Below are 26590 nucleotides of genomic sequence, written 5' to 3' on the forward strand. Positions count from 1 at the left end.
AAAGTTAAAGTATCTTGAACCAAATTAAAATTGAAACACTAGTTATCAAAGTTTATGGTATGTAGTAAAAGCAGCCCTTAGAGAGAAATTCACACCATTGACTACATGTATTAGAAAAGAAGAAAGATCTAAAATCAATCATGGAAGATTGTACCTTAGGAAACTTGAAAAAAGAGCAGATTAAATCCAAAGATGAAGAAAAGAAATAATAAAAACTAGAGCAGAAATCAATAAAATTGAAAAACAAGAAATCATTAGAGAAAACAAATAAAACCAAAATGGGTTAATTGCAAAGATCAATAATACTAATAAGACTCTAGCCAAGCTAAGAAAAAAATATAGAGGGCAAAAATTACTAATACTAGAAATAAAAAAGGTCATCACTATAGATTCTATGGACATTAAAAGGATAATAAAGAAATACAGGAACAACTCTATGCCCACAAATTCAACAACTTAGGTGAAGTGGACCAATGTCCTGAAAGACAATATTCCAACCCACACAAGAAGAAGTAAACAATATGAACGGGCATATATTTTTTATATTTATTAAATAAATTGAATTAATAATAACCTTCCAAAACAGAAGGCACCATGCCCAGATGGCTTCACTAGTGAATTCTACCAAATATTTAAGGAAGAAATTATACCAATTCCCTATAATCTCTTGCAGAAGATAGAACAGAGAGTATATTTCCTAACTCATTCTATGATGGCCACATCACCCTAATACTAAAATCAGACAAAGACAATACAAGAAAAGAAATCAAATACATCTCATGAATATAGATGCAAAACCCTCAAAAAATTAGCAAATCAAATTCAACAATATATGAAAAGAATTCTATACCATGACTAAGCGAGATTTATCCAAGGTATGCAAACCTGGTATAGCATTTAAAAATCAGTTAATCAAGATGGTGGCATAGGCAGATATGGCTTGCCTCCTCGCACAAACACATTCAAATTACAACTAAAATATAGAACAAGTGTCACTAGGAACTGTCAGAAATTGAGTTGAATGGAAGTTTGACATCTATGGAATTAAAGAAACCACCTCTACCCAGACTGGAAGGAAGGGCAGAGATATGGAATGGGCTGGCCCCACATCCATGTGTGGTGGATGAAATTCAAGAGGGATAATTCTGGATTGAGGAGTCCCAGTTCCACAGCAAGCCCTCCTAGCCCAAGGTTCCAGTGCCAAGAAGATAAGGCTTCACTACTTCTGGCTGCAAAAACTAGCAGGAATTGAGTTGGTGGAAGAAACTTCTGGAGTCCCAAGCAGTTCCACTTAAAGAACCCACACACAGACTTGTTCAGAATCACTCCTTCTGAGCTCCAGCACCAGGGTAGCAGCTTGAAAGTCACCAGTGTCATGTAGGGAGAAACTGAAGTGTCTGGAATCAAGGTTAGCGGAGACCATTGTCCCTTTTCTGAACCCTCTCCCAAAAGACCACAAAGACAGCAGGATGGTACTATATCTGAGACTCCATCAACCTGGCTAACAATGTTTTCCCTGCCTTGGAGATCCCCAGAGACTCTGTCCCATCCAACTTACTGGCCCACCCAAGCTGATTTTCCATATGAATGGCTCATCTTAGCTCATGCTTCACAACTTCCTAAATTCTCAAACAAGCAACAGCTAGCCTTAGTGAACCCAGGCCCAATACTAGCATCAGCCAGCCTAGATTCACAGCTTGGCCTCTCCTGAAAATCTCCAAACCCAGCACAAGTAAAAGCCAACTCAGATTACTTTATAGCTCAGGCAGGGTGGCCCCAGGCAAAACACAGGTGGGGGCTGACCTTGGCCTACACCGCCTGGGAAACCCCAGAGCCTGTTCATCCAGTGGACAGCTACAGGCCACGTTAGAACATCACCACCCTGCTCCCACACAGCTGATACTCCACAGAGTGCAGAGGTTGGTGATCATTGACTGGCCTGGGTAAATCCCTCCCATTGACCTTCCAACAGCAACCAAGGCTAAACTTCAAGAAGACGTTGTACTCAGCCCACACAAAGGGTGCACCTCAATTACCCAGCTTGGCTGATAGGGGAGACTGTGCCACAGGACCCTACAGGGCACCTACTACATTAGGTCACATTACCAAGACAGGGTGTCATAGCAGCTCTATCTAATACATAGAAACAAACACAGGGAGGCTGCCAAAATGAGAAGACAAACAAACATGACCCAAATGAAAGAACAAATAAAAAATCCAGAAAAAGAACAAAACAAAATGGAGATAAGCAGTCTAACAGATGCAGAGTTCAAAATGCTGGTTATAAGGATGCTCAAGAAACTTAGTGAGGATCTCAACATCATAAAAAAGATCCAGTGAAAAACAAAGGGTACACTAATTAAAATAAAAAATACAATTTACAAGGAAACAACAGTAGAGTGGATGAAGCTGTGAATAAAATCAGTGATGTGGTATATAAAGAAGTAAAAAAAAAAAAAAAAAAAACAATAAGAACAAAAAGAAAAAAGATTCCCCCAAATAACGAGGATAGTGTAAGCAGCCTCTGGGACAACTTCAAGTGTTCTAACATTCACATCATAGGGTTGACAGAAAGAGAAGAGAATGAGAAACTGGGAATCTATTTGAAAAAATGGAAGAAAACTTCCTTAATTGGTGATAGAAATAGACATGCAAGTACAGGAAGCACAGAGTCACTAACAAGATGGAGACAAAGAGGCCCACTCCAATACACATCACAATTAAAATGCTAAAGGATAAAGATAAAGAGAGAATCTTAAAAGAGGCAAGAGAAAAGCAGTTAGTTACTACAGGGGAATTCCCATAAGGCTGTCAGCTGATTTCTCAAAAGAAACTTTGCAGGTTGGAAGGGATTGGCAAGAAATATTCAAAGCCATGAAAAGAAGGAAACTACAGCCAAGACTTCTCTACTCCATAAAGCTACCATTTAGAATTGAAGGGCAAATAAAGAGCTCACCAGACCAAAAAAAAAAAAACAACCCAACAACTAAAGGAGTTCATAACCACCAAACCATTATTATATGAAATGTTAAACGGACTTACTTAAGAAAAAAAAATCAAAACTATGAACAATATAATGGCAATAAATATATATCTATCAATAATTGAATTTAAAAAATTTAGGAGGGGGTGTGGGGGAATGGGTGAAGCGGTTATGGGTTTAAGAAGTACAAATAGATAGTTACAAAATAGCCATGGGGATGTAACATACAGCATAGGAAATGGAGTAGCCAAAGAACTTATATGCATGACCCATGGACATGAACAATGTTGGGAGGATTGCCTGAGTGAGTGGAGGGTGCTCCGTGGAAGGAGACAAAGAGGGAAAAATTGGGACAACTGTAATGGCATAATCAATAAAATATAATTTAAAAATCAATTCATGTAACTTATCACAGCAACAGGCTAGGGGAAAATCACATGATCATATCAATAGATGCAGAGAAAGCATTTGACAAAATCTAACACCCATTTGTGATTTAAAAAAAAAAAAACTTCTCAATAAACTAGGAATAGAAATAGAGGGAAACTTTCTCAACTTGATAAAGGACATCTATAAAGTATCTATAGCTAACATTGTAGTTAATGATGAAAAACTAGAAACTTTCCAGCTGAGATCAGGGAGAAAGCAAGAATGTTCTTTCCATCACTCCTTTTCCATCTCATAGTGGAAGTCTTAGCTAATACAGTAAGACATGAAAAGGAAATGAAAGATATGCAGTTGTGAAAGAAATGACAGATAACATAGTTGTCTATGTAGAAAATCCAAAAGAATCAACAAAAACTCTTAGAACTAATAAGTGATTATAACAAGGTTTCAAGATATAAGGTTAATGTACAAAAGTTTATTATTTTCCTAAATACCAACAATGAACAATTGGAGTTTGAAATTATAAACACAATATCATTTACATCAGCACTGCTCAAAATGTAATACTTAGGTATAAATCTAACAAAATCTGTACAAGATCTGTATGAGGAAAACTTAAAATTTCCAATGAAAGAAATGGAGAAAAAATAAAATAAATTGATATTTTATGTTTTTGGATTAGAGGACTCAATATTGTCAAGATGTCAGTTCTTCCAAACTTGATCTATAGATTTAATGTAGTCCCAATCAAAACTCCAACAAGTTATTTTGTGGATATTAACAAATTTATTCTAAAGTTTATACAGAGAAACAACACAATACTAAAGGAGAAGAACGAAGTTGGAGGACTGACACTACCCAACTTCAAGACTTCCTATAAAGCTATGATATGGTAATCAAGAGGGTGTAGTATTGTCAAAAAATAGACAAATAGATCAATGGTAAAAAATTGAGAGCCAAGAAATCGTTCCAAATAAATAAAGGCAACTGATCTCTGACAAAGGAGCAAAGGCAGTAACAATGGAACAATGCTAATCTTTTCAACAAATGGTGCTGGAACAACTTGATGTACATATGCAAAAAAAAAAAAGCTAGACACAGACCTTACACCTTTCACATAAATTATCTCAAAATGGGTCACAGATCTAAGTGTAAAAAGGAAAACTATAAAACTGTTAGAAGATAACATAGGGGGAAATCTAGATGACCTTGGGTTTGGTGATGACTTTAGATACAAAACCAAAGGCACAATCCATGAAAGAAAAAAGTTGATAAGCTGGACTTCATTAAAATTAGGAATTACGTACTTCTGGCCAAGATGGAGGCTTAGACTGATGCTCTGTCTCCCTTCACAACTAAGAAAGGCAACAACTGCTGCAAAACCAGAAATAACCAGAAGTTCCAGAAAATAAAACTACATGGAAGTCCAACATATGAAGTTATAAACAAGTGGTGCTCAACCAGACAGGTAGGAGGGGCGAAACTGGGGCGGACAGGTCAAGCTGGGCTGTCGACAGCAGCAGCAGCGACAGCAGCAGGACTGAGAAATGCCAGGGGAGCAGTCCCGGCTACAGTCAAGACCCATCAGCTTGTGATACTAACGCTGGGGAAGGCAGACCCCCATTGCCTCAGACTGTGATGCCCAGAGGGCGTGGGGACGGAGGAGGAGGCTCCCGGTCTCTCAGCGGAGGGTAATGGCAGGAATCCATCTTGGACCCCCGCCCCCACACAAAGCGCCACAGTGTGGTGAGAAGGGTCACCGGGTTGTGACGAGTGCTCAGGGCTCTGCACCCGATAGTGTAGAAGGTGTGACAGCCCCGCCCATGAAGGAAAGATAAATGAAAACAGTCAGAATGGCAGGAATAATGATTGAAATACCAATCATGCAGCTAACCAAAAAGCAATATGGGAATTAAGCAATGAACAAAATAGAAAGTCTTTTTTAGGCTCAGTTCAGAGCTATAGTCTTAAGGCAGCTTACAGAATTAACGAAAGATATTGAACAAGATGGGGAAGGAATGAAGGCTAGTCCTGCTGAAATGAACAAAAACACATACGAGACAAGTGGTGAGGAAATGAAAACCAGAGATCAAATCAACAAATCGGAACATAGGGAAGGAATAAAGTCAATCAGTGCAGAAAGAGGAAACAAAAAGTGAGGAATATGAGGAGAGGCTCAGAAACCTCTGGGACAGCTATAAGATATCGAACATTTGAATAATTGGATTGCCAGAGGGTGAAGAAGAAGAACTAGAAATAGAAAAATTATGTGAAAAAAATAATGTAGCAGAACTTTCCTAACTTGGGGAAGGAAATAGACTTACAGGTCCAGGAAGCACAGAGTGCTTCCAGAAAAACTGGACCCAGGGAGAACCATTCCAAGACATATTATAATCAAAATGTCAAAAATTAAAGATAGAAAATCTTAAAAGCAGCAAGAGAGAAGAAAAGAATCATGTACAGAGGGGTCCCAATTAGACTATCAGCTGATTTCTCAAAGGAGACTCTGCAGGCAAAAAGGGACTGGCAAGAAATATTCAAAGTAATGAAAATTAAAAACCTACAGCCATGAATACTCTATCCAGCGAAGCTGTCATTCAGAACAGAAAGGCAGAGAAAGTGCTTCCAGGACAAAGTAAAACTGAAGGAGTCCATTAGACCCAAAGGGACTTGTTTAGGAGAAAGAGGATCAAAACTGTAAACATTAAAATGAAAACTGCATCACAACAACCAACAACAGAATCTAGGGAATTGAAACAAAGGCAAACTAAGTAGGCAACGAGAATGGAAAAAGAACTATAGGTATGGGGAACATATTGGGGGGAGTTCAGTGGAGAGGGAAAAGGGGGGAAAGGGAGGGAGATGATGCAGAAATTAAGAAGCATAGTGGGAGGGAGTGGAGTAGACAGGAAGAGGTTGAGAAGAACTATATGCACAACCAATGGGCATGGACTAAAAGGGGGCGGGCAACTGGAGGGAAGGGGGTCACTGGGTGGAGGGGAACAGAGGGAAAATAAATTGGGACAACTGTAACAGCATAATCAATAAAACATATTTTTTTTAAAAATTAGGAACTCTCACTCTGAGAAAGATAGCATTGAAAAGCCAGACTAGGAGAAACTATTTACAAAAGACATATCTGATTAACAATTGTTCCAAAAGACACAAAGAGGAGAGGTAAGATGGCGGAGGAGTGAGGAGAGGTTGCGGTTTTAGGCTCCGGAGACCCGTCTGCAGTTTGGTCTAATTGCAGACAGAACATCTCAGTGAGCAGCTGGACATTGGCGGGAGTTGAGCCAAGGCACTGCTGGATTAGAGAAAATCCATCTGGGAACAACCTGTTTAGTGAGGATAGCGGAGAAAAAGGGGACGAAACGGGATTCCTGACTGGGGCGGCTGCCCGAGCTGCAGCGGGAAGCACACAAAGGATTTTTGGCGACCACAGGCTACCCCAGAGAGGAGTCAGGCGGAGAGCGGATCTCTGCCCGCTGGCAGAGACGGGACTCGACCAAGTGGCATTGGCGCTGAAGGACAGGAGACAGCGTGCTGCCGGGCAAGTGAAAACATAATTCTCCTTTATATTTTTCTCTAGTGGACGGTGGAGACGGGAGGAAAGTTTGGGGGTGGTAGGCCGTTCTGGAGGAGCCCAGGCGCAGAGGCCCGCTCATCCACTCCTCAACCCTACCATTGGGTCGCGGGGGCGCACATAGGTAAGTGCTCTCATTCACTGGCCCAGGTGCGCGGGGCCGTGAGTCCAGGCGTCCCTCGGACACTCCCCAACGGACATAAGATCAGTGCCCCAACGGGCACAGGGAGGGCCCACTGAACACGCAGAGGACTGTGCACAGACACCCCTAGACAGCTCCCGTGGGCGCAGGGCCCCAGGCCGGAAAGCAGACCACTAGCGCAGGCTCTGTTTGTGCCCGCCCAGACGGGTGAGGGAAGGTGGGCAGCTGCAGCACGGGAACAGCGGGAGGCGGCGACCCACAGACGCTCGATTCCACTGAGCACAAGTGTCCCTGGCCCTGCCCTAAGAGGCGAGAGACCAACTCCCGTAGCTCGGCTCAGCGGGACTGAGGGCACGGGGCGGCGCGCGAGTGCAAAAGCACCTCAGCCAGGGGTCAGTGGGCGCCAATCCCGGGAAAGCTCTCGGGCCACCCGCGCGGGCAGGGACACCTCGGCGCGAACGGGGAACCGCCGCGGCCCAGCGAAAGCAGGAGCCAATCCCGGGGAAAGCGCTCGGGCCGCCCGCGCGGGCAGGGACGCCTTGGCGCGAACGGGGAACCGCCGCGGCCCAGCAGCAGTGGGCCCCAACCGCGGGGCAAACTCTCGGGCCGCCCAAGAGCACAGGGGCTTGCGCGCAAGGGCACCTCAACTGGCTCCAGCAAGCAGCAAGGGAGCGCGCCGTGCCGGCAACCGCGGGCGCGCACCATAGCGGCAACCGGGGGCCCACACCAGTCCTGCAAAAAACAAGAACCTCTGACCTGCCACACTAGACCAGCTGCGGACCCAGAAAAAGAAGGCAACACACCAAGGCTAAAACGGAGTAAAAACATCGATTTTTTTTTTTCCAAATTTTTTCTCCCAAATTTTTTCTCCCTTGTTCTTTCTTTCTTCTTAATTATTTCTTTTCTTTCCTTCTTTCTTTATTCTTTTCCTGGGGTTTTTTGGGGGGTATATATATATTTTTTTTTTAATTTTTTTTCTCTCTTTTTTCTTTCTTCTTTATTCTTTCTGTTCTATCTTTCTTTGCTCCTTTCTTTCTTCCCTTTTGGGGTTTTTTTTAGGGGGGGTTTTGTGGTAAATTTTTTATTTTCTTCTCTTTCTCTCTTCTTTTCTTTCTTCTATTTTCTTGGGGATTTTTTGGGGGGGTGTTTTTCCTTCACCTCTTCCAATAATAACAAACTTTATCTCTAACGTGTTGCATATAACCTCTCCTTCTCATCCTTTCTCTTTAATCGTGGTTTATTCGTTTGTGTGTCTAGCTTAGCCCCCCCTATCACTCTAAATAATATAATATAATTACTATATAAACCCAAATACAATACAATCCCACTTTCTTACTATACTATGTATTTTTCTATCTTTTTCTTCTATTTTTATTAACATACAAGGTAAATATTACTAACTGGCTTGCACAGTCTCAACTATTATTAATCTATCAACCCCTCTATCAAAAATTATATTTTTCCTCCCCCAAAACAACTCTTATCTATTCTTCTTATAGTATAAAAGCTCAAATCTCTACATTTATATTAATACGGGCTAGTTGGCTAACGATAGCAGGATAGAGTGGGGGATACTTTCTGAGGGTGTGGGTCTCCTGCCTGGGCTGTGTGTTTATGTCTTTAACAGCATATCCACAAAAGAACTCAAGACAAAGCGGATAGAGTGACTCTCAACCAAGTAGCCAGAAGGAAGATCCTATCAAAGAACATCTGAAATATAACCGAACAGCATAAACAAACGACATAAAGGGTAACTCAAGACCATCAGGCTCAGGATATCAAAGAGACTGCACCACTGAAACTCCCAGACCTTCGATAAAGAATATTACACCACAAAGGAGGGAAGTCAAAGCAGACTACCCCCCCAAAATAAATAAAAACAAACAAAAAGAATCCAACATGGTAAGACGCAAAAATAACCCCTCAATGAAAAGAAAAGAGGAATCCTCAGAAAGAGAGATAGACGAAATAGACATAGCCCAAATGTCAGACATGGAATTCAAAACAATGGTGGTAAAGAAGCTCAATATACTCGACATCCTTAAAATCAACTATGACAACCTTCAAGGAAGTTACCAGCAGCTCCAAGAAAATTACAGGGAACTGGCAGAGAACTACACCAGCATAAAAAAAGACATAGAAATTGTTAACAAGAACCAGGAAGAACTTAAGAATACAATCTCTGAACTGAAAAACACAGTAGAATCAGTCAAAAGCAGACTTAACGAAGCAGAGGATCGGATTAGTGAGTTCGAAGATAATGTAGAGAAAAACTCTCAGACAATACAGCAAAATGAAAAAAGATTGAAAAAATATGAACAAGATGTAAGGGAATTACAGGATAGCATTAGAAAAAATAATTTAAGGATCATCGGAATACGAGAGGGAGAAGAAAAGGAACATGGAATTGAAAATCTGATAGGAGAAATAGTGACAGAAAATTTTCCGAACCTGATGAGAGGAAAAGCTATGCAAGTCCAAGAAGCACTGAGAGTTCCAATCAAGAGGAACCCCCAAAAACCCACTCCAAGGCACATCATAGTTAAAATGGCAACATTCCAAGACAAAGAGAGAATCCTAAAAGAAGCAAGAGAAAAGCAGCAAATAACATACAAGGGAGCTCCGATAAGGCTATCAACTGATTTCTGAACAGAAACATTACAAGCCAGAAGGGAATGGTCAAAAATATTTCAAGCAATGAAAAACAAAGGCCTACAACCAAGAATACTCTACCCAGCAAGGCTCTCATTCAAAATAGAAGGTGAAATAAGGAGTTTCTCAGACAAAGTAAGACTGAAAGAATACATCTCCACCAAACCAGCATTGCAAGAGATGCTAAAGGGACTGTTCTAAGAAAAAAAAGAAGAAAAAAACAAGAGAGGAGAGGAACAGAGGTACAAAGGGAAATGAATAAATACACGTCAATAATAACCTTAAATGTAAATGGATTAAATGCTCCCATTAAAAGACATAGGGTAACGGAATGGATAAGAAAATAGGACCCACATATTTGCTGTCTACAAGAAACACACCTGAAAACAAAAGATTTACAAAGACTGAAAGTAAAGGGATATAAAAAAATATTCCAAGCAAACGGACCGGAAAAAAAAGCCGGGGTAGCAGTTCTCATACCAGACAAAATGGATTTCAAAGCAAGGACAATAAAAAGAGACAAAGAAGGACACTTCATAATACTTAAAGGAACAATCCATCAAGAAGATATGACTTTGATAAACATATATGCACCCAACATAGGAGCACCCAAATACATAAAGCAAATACTAGAAGACCACAAAAAGGATATCAACAACAACACACTCATAGTAGGGGACTTCAACACTCCATTATCAACAATAGACAGATCATCAAAGCAAAGAAACACCAAGGATATACAGGCATTGAACAACACACTAAACCACATGGATCTAACTGATATATATAGAACTTTTCACCCCAAAGAAGCAAAATATACATTCTTTTCAAGTGCACATGGGACATTTTCAAAGATAGACCATATGATAGGTCACAAAACAAGCCTCAACAAATTCAAGAAAATTGAAATCATATCAAGCATCTTTTCAGATCACAATGCCCTGAAACTAGAAATCAACCTCAGAGAAAAAAATCAAAGACACCCAAACTCATGGAGATTGAATAACATGCTATTAAATAATGAATGGGTTAACAATGACATCAAAGAAGAAATCAAGAAATTTCTAGAAACTAATGATAATGAGCACACAACAACCCAAAACCTGTGGGACACAGCAAAAGCAGTCCTGAGAGGGAAGTTTATAGCAATACAGGCATATCTGAAAAGGCTAGAAGAATCTCAAATAAAATACCTAACCACAATGCTACAAGAACTAGAACAACAACAACAAACAAAGCCTAGGGCAAGAAGAAGGAATGAAATCATCAAGATCAGAGCAGAACTAAATGACATAGAGACTAAACAAACAATCCAAAAGATCAACAAAACTAGGAGCTGGTTCTTCGAAAAAATCAACAAAATCGACAAGCCTCTAGCCAGTCTAATCAAGAAAAAAAGAGAGAAGACACAAATAAACAAAATCAGAAATGAAAGAGGAGAAATCACGACTGATACCTCAGAAATACAAATGATAGTTAGAAATTACTTCAGACAACTGTATGACAAGAAATTTGACAATCTAGAAGAAATGGACAAATTTCTAGAAACATACAACCTTCCAAAACTAAATCAAGAAGAAGTGGAAAGTCTCAACAAACCAATAACAAAAAAGGAAATTGAAACAGTAATCCAAAATCTCCCGGCACACAAAAGCCCTGGACCGGATGGCTTCACAGGCGAATTCTACAAAACATTCAGGGAAGAACTAACTCCTATCCTCCTCAAACTGTTCCAAAAAATCCAAGAAGAGGGGAAAATCCCAAACTCTTTCTATGAAGCCAGTATTATCCTAATCCCAAAACCAGGTCAAGACACAACAAAGAAAGAAAACTACAGGCCAATATCACTGATGAACATCGATGCTAAAATCCTCAATAAAATATTGGCAAACAGGATCCAGCAATACATCAAAAAGATCATACATCATGATCAAGTGGGCTTCATTCCAGGGATGCAAGGATGGTTTAATATTCGCAAATCAATAAATATAATACATCACCTAAACAGAATGAAAGACAAAAATCACATGATCATATCAATAGATGCAGAAAAAGCATTTGATAAAGTACAACACCCATTTATGATGAAAACACTCAGCAAAATGGGAATAAAGGGAGCATATCTTAACATAATTAAGGCTATATATGAGAAGCCTGAGGCCAACATCATACTCAATGGACAAAAACTGAAAGCATTCCCCCTGAACTCAGGAACTAGACAAGGTTGTCCACTCTCTCCACTCCTTTTCAACATAGTGTTGGAAGTCCTAGCCACAGCAATCAGACAAGAAAAAGAAATAAAAGGCATCCAAATTGGGAAAGAGGAAGTGAAACTTTCATTATATGCAGATGACATGATAGTATACCTAGAAAATCCTATAAACTCCACTAAAAGACTACTCAATATAATAAGTGAATTTGGCAAAATCGCAGGGTACAAAATAAATATACAGAAATCTAAGGCATTTCTGTACACCAACAATAAAATAGCAGAGACAGAGACAAAAAAGAAAATACCATTTACTATAGCAACAAGAAAAATAAAGTACCTAGGAGTAAACTTAACCAAAGAGATAAAAGACCTGTACTCTGAAAATTACATAACATTGAAGAAAGAAATTAAGGAAGAAACAAATAAATGGAAGCAAATACCATGTTCTTGGATGGGAAGAATCAACATCATCAAAATGGCCATACTACCCAAAGCAATTTACAAATTCAATGCAATCCCTATTAAAATACCAATGACATATTTCACAGACCTAGAACAAATACTCCATAAATTCATATGGAACCAAAAAAGACCCCGAATAGCAAAAGCAATCTTGAGACAGAAGAACACAGCAGGAGGAATCACAACACCAGATATCAAACAATACTACAAAGCCACTGTAATCAAAACAGTCTGGTACTGGCATAAGAACAGACATATAGATCAGTGGAACAGAATAGAGAGTCCAGAAATAAACCCAGGCCTCTATGGTCAACTAATCTTTGATAAAGGAGGAAGGAACATAAAATGGAGTGAGAAGAGCCTCTTTAACAAATGGTGCTGGGAGAACTGGATAGGGACCTGCAAAAAAATGAAACTAGACCACCAACTTACACCACACACGAGAATAAACTCAAGATGGATCAAAGACTTAAATGTAAGCCGTGACACCATAAAAGTCCTAGAGGAAAACATAGGCAAGAAAATATCAGATATCTCACGTAACAATCTCTTCACGGATACATCTCCTAAAGCAAGAGAAATAAAGGAAAAAATAAATAAATGGGATTACATCAAACTGAAGAGTTTCTGCTCATCAAAAGAAAACATCAGCAAGATGAAAAGGAAACCAACCATATGGGAAAACATATTTGCCAATGACATCACAGACGGGACTGATTTCCAAAATATATAAAGAGCTTATACGACTCAACATCAAGAAAACAAACAACCCAATTAAAAAATGGGCAAGGGACCTGAACAAACACTTCTCCGAAGAGGACATACAGAAGGTCCATAGACACATGAAAAAATGCTCAACATCATTAGCCATCAGGGAGATGCAAATAAAAACCACAATGAGATACCATTTTACACCAGTCAGAATGGCCATCATCAACAAATCAACAAGCAACAAGTGCTGGCAAGGATGTGGAGAAACGGGAACCCTACTGCACTGTTGGTGGGAATGCAGACTGGTGCAGCCACTATGGAGAACAGTATGGAATTACCTCAAAAGATTAAAAATGGAACTGCCTTTTGAACCAATGACTCCACTACTAAGATTATACCCGAAGAATCTTGAAACCCCAATTCAAAAGAACTTATGCACCCCTATGTTCATTGCAGCACTGTTTACAATAGCTAAGTGCTGGAAACAACCTAAGTGCCCATCTGTAGATGAGTGGATCAAAAAACTGTGGTACATTTACACAATGGAATACTATGTAGCAGAAAGAAAGAAGGAACTCCTGCCATTTGCAACAACATGGATGGAACTAGAGAGAATTATGCTTAGTGAAATAAGCCAGGCAAAGAAAGCAAAATACCATATGATATCACCTAATACAGGAAACTAAAGAACAACACAAACAAAGGAACTAAATAGAACAAAGAGCAGAATAGCAGTCAATAGGGGGGAGGGGAGAGGGAGAGAAGGGGGATAAGTAAGGGAAGGGTTTAATTAAAGAGCCTGTATGAAAGACTCATGGACATGGACAACGGGGAGGGATATGATTGTGGGAGAGGGGGTGGGTTGGGTGGGGGAGAGAAATTGGGGGAAAAGGGGACAACTGTAATTGAAAAACCAAAATAAAAAAAAATTAAAAAAAAAAACAAAAGACACAAAGAAATATTACAGTTTAATAACAGGAAAACAAACACCTAGACTAAAAAATGGACCAAACACCTTAAGAGACATCTTACCAGAGATTATATCGTCGTCGTCGGCAGCCGTCCATCTTGAGAGACGATGGTGTAGCTTCTTAAGAGTCTATCTGCACCGCCGAGAATGGTTGTGCAGTCCGACTCGGGGGTGACATGGTATCTGTCTCCTCCCGTGTTGAATCGACATCTTGCGATGACGCTGGAGTGTCCTCTCCAGTGAAGCTGAAGCTACAGAGCCTGGGCAGGGTGATATGGAGGGTCTGCTGTTGCCCATGCAGCAGACCCCCCCTCTCTTCGCAGCTGAAGGGTCCAAGGGAAGGACGGAGTCAATACAGCTTGGCTTCAGGTGCGCCGCAGGAGTTGCCGGTGTTGACTACAACGTCAAACCGCCTTAGGGACTCCGGCTCCGGATTTTCTGTCGGGGTTTACTCCCTTAGCCTTTCCCCTGAAGAGGTATGCCGCAAGGCAGCGGAGGTTTTTTGGAGTCAGAGTTTTCCTTCTCTGAGAGATTATATATAGATGGCATATAAGCATATGAAAAGATACCTCACATCATATGTCATCATGGAAATGCAAATTAAAACAAAAATGAGATACCACTACATACCCATTAGAATGGCTAAAATAAAAACACTGACAACACCGAATGCTGGCATGGATGTGGAGTAACAGGAACTCTCATTCATTGCTGGTGGGAACACAGAATGGTACAGCCACTTTGGAAGACAGTTTGGTGGTTTCTTATAAAACTAAACATACTCTTAACATACTATCCAGCAATAGCACTCCTTGGCACTTACCCAAAGAAGTTGAAAATTTATGTCCACACAACAATTTGCATGCAAATATTTATAATATCTTTATTTACAATTGTCCAAATTTGGGCAACCAAGAAGTTCTTCTGTAATTTAATGGGTTAATTAATGGTGGTACATCCAGACAATGGAATATTATTCAGTGCTAAAAAGAAATGAGCTATAAAGACTTGGGGGAACATTAAACGCATATTTTTAAGTGAAAGAACCAATACAGAAAGGCTACATACATGTGATTCCAGCTCCAAGACTTTCTGGAAAAGACAAAATTACAGAGACAGTGGTTGCAAAGTGGTAGGGAAGAGGATGACAGTGGTGGAGCATAGGATTTTTACGGCAGTGAAAATAGTCTGTATAACATATAATGGTGGATACATGTTATTATACATTTTTAAATTCCCACATCTTGTCTACTATTTAAAAAGTTCCTATTTAAATATTTTATTTTAGCAGACAGTCTCTTCTGTTTTATGTTTTCTTTATGTTTTGCACACCAACCTAAGCCTACTTTTGTGCGTTGTGGTCCTAATGCTAGTTTAATTGTCAGAGTTTTCCTGGTGTTGTTGTGCTCTACTTGGTTTATCTGATGTCACTAGGGCTTTGGTTTTCCAAGATCTTGTTGTCTGAAGGGATAGAAAGGTTTTCCTATGTCAGGCTGCTTAGCATCTCTCAGTGGGGGATTGTTATAATGGGACTCCTAGTGTTTCTGTTCTTCTTTTTTAAATGTATTTTATTGATTATATTGTTACAATAGATCCAACTTTCTCCCCTTTACTCCCCTCCACCCAGCATCTCCCTCCCCCAGTGTTTCTGTTTCAAGAAGAGTCTCAGACCCACAAAGACAAAGAGCCTTCCAGAACCAGGCACTGCTGTGGTTTCATCCCTCTTGTCTGTTCCATCCTCCCACCTCAGTATCTCTAATGAAAGTAGGGAGTCTCAGGCCCAGTGAGGAAGAAGCATGCTTCTTTTATTTACTATTATTGGTGAGAGTCTTGGCGATTTCCCCTTGCTGGTGGTATTGAGCTCATCTGATATCAACGGGACTGCCATTCCATCTGAGGGAAGAATGAGCTTCCCTGTGTGCTGCTCTCTATTGCTAGGTTAGCATCAGGTAGGCCAGACCTGGGTTCACTTCTGTTGGGTGAAGAAATGTAAGACACCTTGCTTCTCTGTTGTTCACAGGGTCCCAAGCTTTAAAAAAAATCATCTTTCAGAGTTCTCCCTTTGTTGTTTCTTATTTTATTTCCAGGGATGGTCTGTACTTGTTCTTAGCAGGGAAAACAAGGAGAAATGAGTCTATGCCATTTTGTCTAAACCAGGAATCTTCCTCATGTTTTAAAAGTGTAAAAGGAGCCTGAGACCACAAATTTTGAGAACTGTTGTCCTTACAAAAGGGTGAGCTACCCATATGATTAAAACAAACACTGAAGAGCTCCCTACCTCAAAATCCAGCCTACCACTGTACTTGAAATTCTCAGTACTATATAAGCATTTTCTAAAGAGCTGTTATAGAGGACAATTTAGAATATGCTATAGAGGCTTTATCTCTTTTAAATAATTGGTTGTTACTCACTGCAGAGTTAAATACAGAAGTTCTTCAGGATGGAACATAAGACAGTCAGGTAGGTATTAGAAGAAAAGCTCAAGTTTAAAAGATGCCCTCTATGCTTCAGGGGGGCTGGAGTGAAAGCCCTAGCTGCCTTCAGGGTTATAGAACAAGGTGTACTGAGTGGTGGGAGGATACAGAAATTGTAAGAAGATCAGAGGAAATAGTACAGGAAGACAAATTCCTGGCTCCCTTCCCAAGTCTGCATACCCAAAGAGTTCTTTAATTTTGTTTTTATTAATGGCAGCAATCAGAAAAAAAGGAACTCAGAGAAGTGACAAAATTTTTTAAAGAAAAAGCAAACCATTTTTACTTATTACTGGTGGTTTCCTGGTGTCAATAGCCCTGCTCTCTTTCACAGCCAGGCCACCTGGTCCAGCTACTTCTCCGCCAGAGTTGACTGTTTACATGGCTACCAATGACTTGAATTGAGAGAAGTACTTTAGGGCACACACCAATGCAACACCTTTTTGCTTTTGTTTTTTTGAATCCTCACCCAAGGATATGCTTATTGATTTTTAGAGAGAGAGGAAGGAAGAGAAAAACAGAGACACAGATGTGAGAGAGAAACATTGATTGGTTGGCTCCCATACGCACCTAAACTGGGGATTGAATCTGAAACCTAGGTATGTACTCTGACAAGGAACTGGTCCCACAACCTTTTGGTTTATGAGACAAGACTCCAACCAACTAAGCCACCTGGACAGGGCCAATGCAATACCTTCTAACTCCATGCAGTTTTTCTCTTCCCAATGTTCTCTTCCCATGTTTTCCTGGTTTCCATAATGCCTTCCCCAAAATGAAATTGCTCTGCAGAAAGCAGCTACTTTTTTGATGGAAACTTCATTGGAGAAAGCTAAGTGGTACTCTCCTGCCCTCAAAAAGCCCATCTCATTTTCTGGAAATTCACTACATTCATCTCTGGCTATGCCTAAATGATGACTTCCAAATGTCTTCAAAATGTCAAAAAAAAAAAAAAAAGATAGAATGGGGATTTGATGGCCATTAAAGTTCTCAGAGATTTTCCCTTAAAAATAGAGATTTTGAATGTACTATTTGTTCATTATTTCTGTCCTTTAGTTTGGGTCTCAATATCTTTATGGAATTGGCTAATGGTGGGAACTTATGATCCTATAAGGCCAACAACAACAAAACTTTAAGGGTTGTCCTCAACAGAACTGCTTGAAAGCCCAGTAAACAGAGTTCTCACACAAGGAAAGCCATGGAAGAGGCCATGGTGCCTATCAATAAATACCTGTTGAGCACCTATTTCTGCCACAAACAACGCCAATGCTGGGGAAACAATAATGAACAATAAAGACACAATCTCTGCCTGCCATGTCAATGCAGTAGGAAGACATTTACAGCACAAACCAAAATGGAGGGATGTGAAAATCAAATATTTGGGAATTATAAATTTGATTTAAACATTTTCAACTTTTTAAAATAGAAGACATATAAACAATTTGAAATCTGTAAAAGCTCAACATCACCTTAGAATAAAGATGATAACATCCAAATCTACTGTGATACGTCCAGACCATTTTATTGCCCAGATTCCCAGTAGTCAGGACCACAATCAATTTTTAAATTCTGAAGAAAAAATGGTTTTCAGAAATTGTCCATCCCTATTATAGTGACAATACAATTCAGAACTAAGAGCTATATACTGGCAGATGAACTTTTAAAAAAATGTTACATCAATCAATTAGTGCACATTAGTTAAACCTCTGAGATCATCCTCTGGTCCAGAACTGTGCAATAGAACTTTTGATGGTGGTGGAAATATTTTCTCTGAAGTGTTCAGTTCAGTGGCCATTACCCACATGTAGTTATGGAGCACCTGAAATGTGGCTAGTGTGCCTGAAGAATTGGGTTTCTAATTTTATTTAAGTTGAATGTATTAAACTTAGATAGCCACATATGTATAGCGAACAGTGAAATTTTAGTCCTAAACTATAGATGATGATGATTCTGTGAGAGTCAGGGGAAAAACACTCCCTTTCTTATGGATTAATTTTCTCTAAATTGAGAAATTATTTAAAATTGAAAAAAAGGCAGAAAAATCTCTACATAAACGAGACTGTGAATAAATAGCAAAATAAACATTAGTTCCTGATTTAAACATAACTTAGGATTGCAATTTCACTCATGACCTGTCTGATACCAAAAAACACAAAAGCCCACATATGTGTTGAAATATGTGTGACTGGCAACAGTGTGGTGCTTGCGGTGGAGGGAGGAGGGTGGATGGAGGTAGAAAAGGGTATAAGGGAGATAAATGGTAATGGAAAAAAATAAAATAAAAAATAGACTATTAAAAAATCAGTACCTATTATTAAAGAAAAATAACCCAAGGTGTATATACTTAAACTAATCAATGCTCTAAAAAGATATAAAATTTCTCATGTTTTGGTAATGATCATTCATTCATTCATTTAACACCTACAATGTGACAGTTTGCTTATTGGGGGGTGGCATTATTCTCCTAATATAACACAGTAAAAAATTCCCCAAATAGCCATATTTAGCCTGATGCATTTGAAGCTATTTCATTTCCAGCAACTTCATGTAAAATTGCATAATTTGGGGTTTAGAAGATAATATAATCAAATGAACTCACTTTTTGGATTTGACTACAAAACCAAAGTTCAAATACATTACTGCTTTAAAATGCATAGCGTATTCCTCCAGAAAATGGGGGTGGGGGCGGGTAGCAACATACATTTCCAACAGGTGACTAATATGTATTACAAGCACCTAACATAATATGCATGAACTTTTTGCAAACAACATCTTTGACTGAAATTATTTTCAAAAAATAGAATTTAGCCTAAGACTTCCTAATGAGGCATCAGAAAGATTTAAATTAAAATAAAATCTGTCTTGCACAGTTGTACAGAAAATTGACTTTAAATATGTACATGAGAATCATTTCTGGATGTTTGGAGTTTGGGAAAGTAATTCATTCTTTTATTTTTCCAGCGTTAATGACATATGATTGACATATAGCGTTGTGTAATTTTAATATGTATAAAGTGTTGATTTGATACAAGTATATATTGCATAATGATTACCATTATAGAATTAATTAACACTTTCATGACATCACATAATTACCTTTTTTTGTGTGTGTGGTGCAAACACAAGATCTACTCTCTTCACATCTTTTCAATACATAATACTGTATTCTTAAGTATAGTCACTATGCTGTACATTATATCCCCAGAACTTATTCATCTTATAACTGGAAGTTTGTACCCTCTGACCAACATATTCACATTTTCCCCACCCACCAACCCTGATAACCATTATTCTACTCTCTGTTTCTATGAATTCAGGTTTTTAAGATTCTCCATATAATTTCAATCATACAGTATTGTCTTTATCTGACTTATTTCATTTAGCATAATATTCTCAAAGTCCATCTATTTTGTGAATGACAGGATTTTGAAAGGTAATTCATTCTTTCAATAAATATTTCCTTTGTGTCTACTATGTGCCTGGCACCATGCCTAACACCAAAATTATGACATTTTTCCTGACCAGGAAACAAATTCAGCTAGCCCATCAAATTACACTTTGATGGAAACATTACCAGTTGCCTCACACCATATCTAGATCAATTGATGGACACTACTAATGTCAGGTATGGACTACTGAAATCTTCCTCTGACTTCCATACATATGTAAACTTGGCAAACAACAATATTCAATATTATACCACATTTCCACTCCATGTAGGCTGACACTACCATATTTTGCTTTGGGACAGCTAGATTGTGTATGTATAGATACACAGTACTGCATACACTATATTCCAACAAAACCAGTTATACAGTAATTTAAGAACAAAGGGTCTGAAATATTTAGTAGTCATTCTGATTGGGTCTTGTTCTAAGTCACAATCAAGTAAGATCCTGACATCATGCAAGTAATTTTTTAAACAATAAACCCAATTTTGTAATGTAATATATACATTTGCAAAGGAAAAAGAAATTTGCCCAAATCTGTGGTAAGTCTGCTGATGATCTTAATTTTCTTTATATATTTCTATATTTTCCAATCTTTCTACAATGACCACACATTATATTTATAATCAGTAAAAATTACATATATGTTAGTTACAGTAAAAACCACTCTTTCGACTGTTACAAAACTGGTGTCTAGTGTAGGCCAGATGAAGGCCTCACATAGGGAAATAGGTATTAATTGCAGGTGTGATTTTAGTGGGCTGGTGCAGGAGTCCCAGGGGTGACCCAATTCACTATTTGGAAGCTCTTTAAAAGAAACAGACTTTTACTATGTAAAGTTAAGGTTTAAAATGAATATTCCTGGGGGAAAGGGAAAAGAGTAACATCTGTTCCCACCTGGATAGAAGTTGAGAAAGATGCCTTTTTCCAGCTGTAAGTCCTGATTAGATCACTGGATAAATGCAGGATTGCCTTCTGGTGACTCCACAGTCACATGTTTGTTTAAGCATTTTGTAATTAACATTTAGAGAACTATTACTAAAAACCATATAGTTTTGAAAAGTAACACTTTTTTATCCTGGTTATAAAAATATTATAATATTTTTTTGTAGAAACCCTGGAAAATATGGAAAAGATAGGGAATAAAATAAAAATCATCTATGATTTTATCACCCAGAGGTAATCACTATGAGTGGTTTGGTATATAAATATCTAGTAATTTATTCTAGGCACCTGTGTGTTTCCTACTTTTTTACTTAATTTATCTTGAGCATTTTCTTATGTCATTAAATATACTTTAGTAAACCTCATTCTAATGACTGCCTAATATTACTGATGGTTTAAAGATATAATTTTGGGGAGAAAGCATATTATTGTATCTACCATGGACCTAATTATCATAAGTATAGGTTCAAAAATATCTGGTATTTGAAAAAAATAACCAAGGGATTTTTATGAATTCGTGATCTCTTATGAGTCTATCCAATATCAGGATTTTTACTCTAAAAATTATTTTGTTCTGCTCAAACCCCTAATAATATCTATATTGTGCACAATGGGAAATCACTCACATATTTTCCAAAATATGGCCTTAGGCTCAAAAAAGTACAAGTACCTAAGAAATGTAAGATAGGAAAGCATGGCAGGCCCTCCCAGCCAGGCTCTGCCTGCTGTAGGAAGTCAAATCCATCACAGGGAGCTTAAAGGAAATAAAACTCAAATAAAACGGAAAATAATATCCTTAGCACAAGCTTGAGATTCTGAGTAATTTCATCTGTTCAACTGCCAAACTTAAAAAAAAAAACCTGCTGTAATTTGTCTTTTAAAATATTTTTAAATTCTGAAGCTACATAAAACAATTCGATTTACAAGCTGCCCACCTCCCAAATCAGCATGGCACATATTTGCTAAGCAAAATTTCTGAGAATTATTTTACTCAGAATACTAATCATAATTTCTTTCCAGTATAGGAAGGTAATAGTCTATGTAAAAATTTACAATTTCAGTTTAAAACGAAACTCCATTCCCAGTTTTCTTCGGTGGTTTGGAGATTCTTTCCTTACCTGCAAGGCAGTTTAGGATTAGAAAGACCTTCCAAAACGCGAACACCATTGTGCTGAACTTCATGTAGCGCAGCTGGGGACCAGTACCTCACTTAGGCTATGCTGAGTTTCAAACTGGCTTCTTCAATCACACGGAGGTTTGGGCAGGCTTATCTGTGGGCATCACTGAGCAAACAAGCTTTCTCGATACAGACCTTGTGCAGAGCTCGTTTCTGTTTCTTTGAAACACTTTTCATGGGGCGTGTTTCCTTGATATATTTGCTACTGTGTTAATAATAAACCAACACATTTAAATGCTTCATGCTCTTTGTACACAGATTCTCTAAGTTTAAAATCAATTTTATTAAAAGTTACTTGGGGAGGAGATATAGTTGCCTATAGAGCCTATGCAAATAAAAGTTGACAAGGCTAATTAATTTCAAATATTTCCATAAAAGCCTTAAAGCATTGATTCACTAACATCCTTTTACAACTTAGATTAATAACTTGGTGCTCTAAGATTTTCCCAGGAGACAGTGTTCACAGGAAGGACACAGGGGTTATGAAGCAAAAAATGCATTAATTCCTCTATGAACAAACTCTGGACATGTCACACTTTTTTTGAAGCCCTGGCGGTTACTACCCTCCACTAAAAGTGGCAGTAAAATGAATTCCATGCTTCCGTCTTTTGGGTTAGAAACTTTACAGGATTTATTCACTTAGCTAATTTTGCAAAATCAACTGAGTGAAAAATGCTTTAAGACTTCCATTGGATGAGTCTGAATTTTTGCAAAATTAGTTAACTGAATAGGTGCTACAGGGCTTCCTTGGAAAGGAGGTTCAAGAGGAGGGAATTTCAGGCTACACAGATGAGAATTCTTCATGTGAACAAGAACTTCTAACAGCATTCTTCTTGTGCTTAAGTTACCCTCAGATGCATACGGGCCTCCTCTGGCTTTTTCCATGTGGTCTCAAAGTTCTGCTGTTTCCATCTATACAATGGCTCTCAGATTTGTCCTTTCTCCAATCTGCTGTTTCTGTCCAGGTCCAGATCCTCAATCCTTGGCCTACTGTAGCAGTAACCTGAGTGGTCTCCCTGACTTCTTCCTCCTTCATCCTGTGTACCAACCACACACCAATGTTGCCACCCTGACCAAGCTTCTTCAATAACAGCATTATTAACTTTTTCATCATGTCCTAAGTCCTTAATCTGGATTCCCAGGTTTCACAAATCTTCTCCTCAATTTAAGACATATTAATCCACCTGAAAAATGCTGTCACAACTTATTTTCTCAAGTATTCAGTCACATGAAATATGTACAAGTTTCAGAGATATATTTTAGGAACTGTAATTTATGGGAGATGTTTCACTCCATCTCATAACACCCAAGCCAATTTCCTACTGCTTCTCAGAAAGACATTTTGCTTCCATGAGGCCTAATTTCTTCTCACAGCCTTTCCTGTTCATGCTCATATCTGATGCCAAAGCTTGGCCCCAGGTGTCTTTCATCATTACTTAGAATTTTCTCCTTCCTTGTATGAAAAAGACGCCACAAAAAAAAAAAAAAAAAAAAAGAACTGTCTTCTGGAGGGCAGGCCCCTTGTAGTACAGGATTCCCTCACTAGGTGAGTGTTCTAGGAACCCATCTGTATCAGTGTGCCAGCTGGCATTGTCGTGAGAGGCTGCATTCAGCATTAGTAAATTTTATTGAAGACTCTCAACGTATTTGCCCATTTCATGATGGGTGACTTACAAATGCACCTGCCCACACTACACTGAGTGTTCAGCAATTTTTGACCAAAAACAGCATAAGCCCCATGCCCCACCCTCCCTGTTCAGTCTTGCCCCAAGTGACTTTTTGTGTTTCCCCAAATGAAAAACATCCTCAAAGCAAAATGTTTTGCCAATGTGGAAGAGGTGAAACAAAAAAAATGGCAGAAACACTGAAAGGCATCAAAATTAATGAGTTCAAATACTGTTTTGAGCAGTGGAGAAATGTCTGGATAGATGTATTGCATCAAACGAAGAGTATTTTGAAGATGACTGAAGTTTAAACATGTAAGAGTATACAGTGTTTTATAAATAAATTCTAGTTTTTCTGCTGTCCTATGTGAACATTTCAGCGAATCCACAAAACAGCCCTCTCAGGACTTCCCCTTGAATAAATTCCCATTGCACGTAGATCCAATATTCTATAGTTGGCATTGATTACTCTCCAATAGTATCCAATTTATTAACTGGACCTTATCTAAATCCAGTGACTGTGAGCCCTTCCAGGTCAGGGGCCAGGTCTATACAGGTAGTTTCCAACTTAAGAAAAGGTGTTAACCAACATGTATTGGTAAGTTCAATGACTGTACCCAAGAATACACATTCCTGCTGAAAGCAATGCTATAAACAAGTCTTATTCCCAGATGTAAGTAGTGCATAGAGTAGCACTGGCTTAAGTTCTGGGTAATGGGACACATAGTGTAGGGGAGCAGAAGAAGCAGCAGGCAGCAGAGAAAGAACATTCCTTTCCCGCTCTAAGACATGGGTTGAACACAAGACAACATTTCTTTTTCCCGAATAAACATTGCATGTCTTTGTCACTCACCTTCCTTTATGCCCCCACCATCAGTACTCACTGAGCCCCTGTGTACTTAGGTTTCCCTAAGGAAAGGTCTTATTCCCCAGAATATTTTGTGCTTCAAAATTACTTTTCTTTCCCCAACTTTGTTTCTTCCAGAAACATATTCCCTCCTTTGTATAAGCAGACATCAGCTCCACGTTAGAAGGGAATCAATTGCCATAAACATTCCCCAACCTGGTTACACTATTGAAAGTAGAATGTTTGGGTTTCCCTCAGATAAAGCTTTGTCCAAGAATATTAGGCAATGCAATAAAGAGAAGTGATCTGAGGGAGGTTTTTTAGAGAACACCTTGTAGGGTGGCCACCTTGAGGTCCACACCAGCTCTTCTCAGCCCCTGGTTCTGCCTTAATCTCTGAGTCCACCAAGTCTCCAAAGGATCATTTGTTTGCATAATGGCTCCCCTGGAGGTAATAATGGCTTTTCCAGTGGTGGGCAGCTGGGATGGGGAAATAAATTTGTAAATCCAGCATTTGTAAGCCAGTGGCTTCTTAGGTTTCCTTCCATGATTCATAGGTTACTGTAGTAAGGTAAGCACAGTAAGCTGAGCATATACAAAAGTAGGACACTTTTTGAGAGTGAAAGAGGCACTATTAGCAATTATATGGGAGAGTGTAAACCATAACAGTCCCAAGCAAACCTGGGCATGTGGCCACCTGCCCACAGGAGAGTACTAAGTACAAAGCAGACACTAAGAGCAAGTTTGTTTGTTATTTCAGTATGTCCAAGCTGGTTGGCCCTGGGATGCCTGGGGTAGAGAGTATGATTTAAGACTACTACCAAAACCCATCTGCTCCAGAATATCTCATAAAACACAATACATTCTATAATATTAAAGTAAAATACCAACCTTGTATTATGTGGGATATAACTTGGACAGATAGAATTCTGTTAAAATAAATACTCAGAGATGATCTAGACTTTCTGTTTCAGACTGAATTTTGATGTTATTGACTATTCTAAAGAAGTGGGTCATGAACTGGCACATGAAATATTAAATATCTCACATTTCATAGGGATTTATAATTTTTAAACTTCTTTTACATTTTATTTTCACAAATGACAATAAAATAAACAGGGCAAGTATTATCTACATTCACTATATGAGAAAACAGAGGCTCAGAAACGTTGTGTCTTTCCCAAGGCCACATAGTACGCATTAGATGCTGTCCTTCCCATCACACCACACAGTGGCACAGTGTTAATGTAATGTAACAAATATGCTACTGCCTCCACGTTTCTTCTTTGGGAACTTTCAGAAATTTGCAGTATCTGACTTACCCCTCATTTTCTTAACTTACAAATTATAAAAGTAATACATTTTGTTGTAAAGAGATTTTACAGAACAAAGAAGTAGTCACAGGAATGTAAGGTGCAACATAGGGAATTCAGTCAATAATATTGTAATACTATGTATGGTGCCAGGGGGATACTGGAAATATCAGAGAGAACACTTTGTAAAGTATATGATTGTCTAACTAATACAAAATAATATTGAATGTAAACTGTAATTGAAAAATAAAATTTAAAAAAAGACAAAAAAGTATAAAGAGAATAAAGAGAAAATCTACATTCTCTCACTCACATGTGTAATCCCATCTCATGCTCATAAGAATTGGGAGTTTTGCATTTTTCTCAGACCTACCTCTATAAATTTACACACACACACACACATGCACGAGTTTTTTTTAACATGAAAGTAATCATAATATGCATATTGTTCTATAATTTTCACTTTTCACCTTGAAAAAGCATTTTTGTTATCTTTTTATATCACCATGTACAAACAACATATATAGATCTATCTTATTCATTTTAAGTCTGCATTGTATTTTTTAGTATGAATGTACCACAATTTATTTAACCATTCTCTTATTGGTAAATTCTTAAGATAT

General features: G+C 38.6%; 1 protein-coding gene across 2 annotated transcripts in view; it reads right to left on the reverse strand.

The window, feature by feature from the left end:
• The window catches only part of VSIG1 (V-set and immunoglobulin domain containing 1), a 63931-nt gene extending 41665 nt beyond the window's left edge, over window positions 1–22266 (reverse strand). For both annotated transcript variants that reach the window (XM_090264489.1, XM_090264490.1), the window contains exon 1: window positions 22086–22266. In XM_090264489.1, coding sequence (XP_090120615.1) covers window positions 22086–22149 — 64 coding nt within the window. In that variant the 5' untranslated portion in view covers window positions 22150–22266. The remainder of the gene's footprint in view (window positions 1–22085) is intronic.
• Between the last annotated feature and the right edge of the window lie 4324 nt (window positions 22267–26590).

The sequence above is a fragment of the Furipterus horrens genome, unplaced genomic scaffold (genome assembly GCF_987537825.1).
Source record: "Furipterus horrens unplaced genomic scaffold, mFurHor1.1.pri manual_scaffold_17, whole genome shotgun sequence".
Taxonomy (NCBI): Eukaryota; Metazoa; Chordata; class Mammalia; order Chiroptera; family Furipteridae; genus Furipterus; species Furipterus horrens.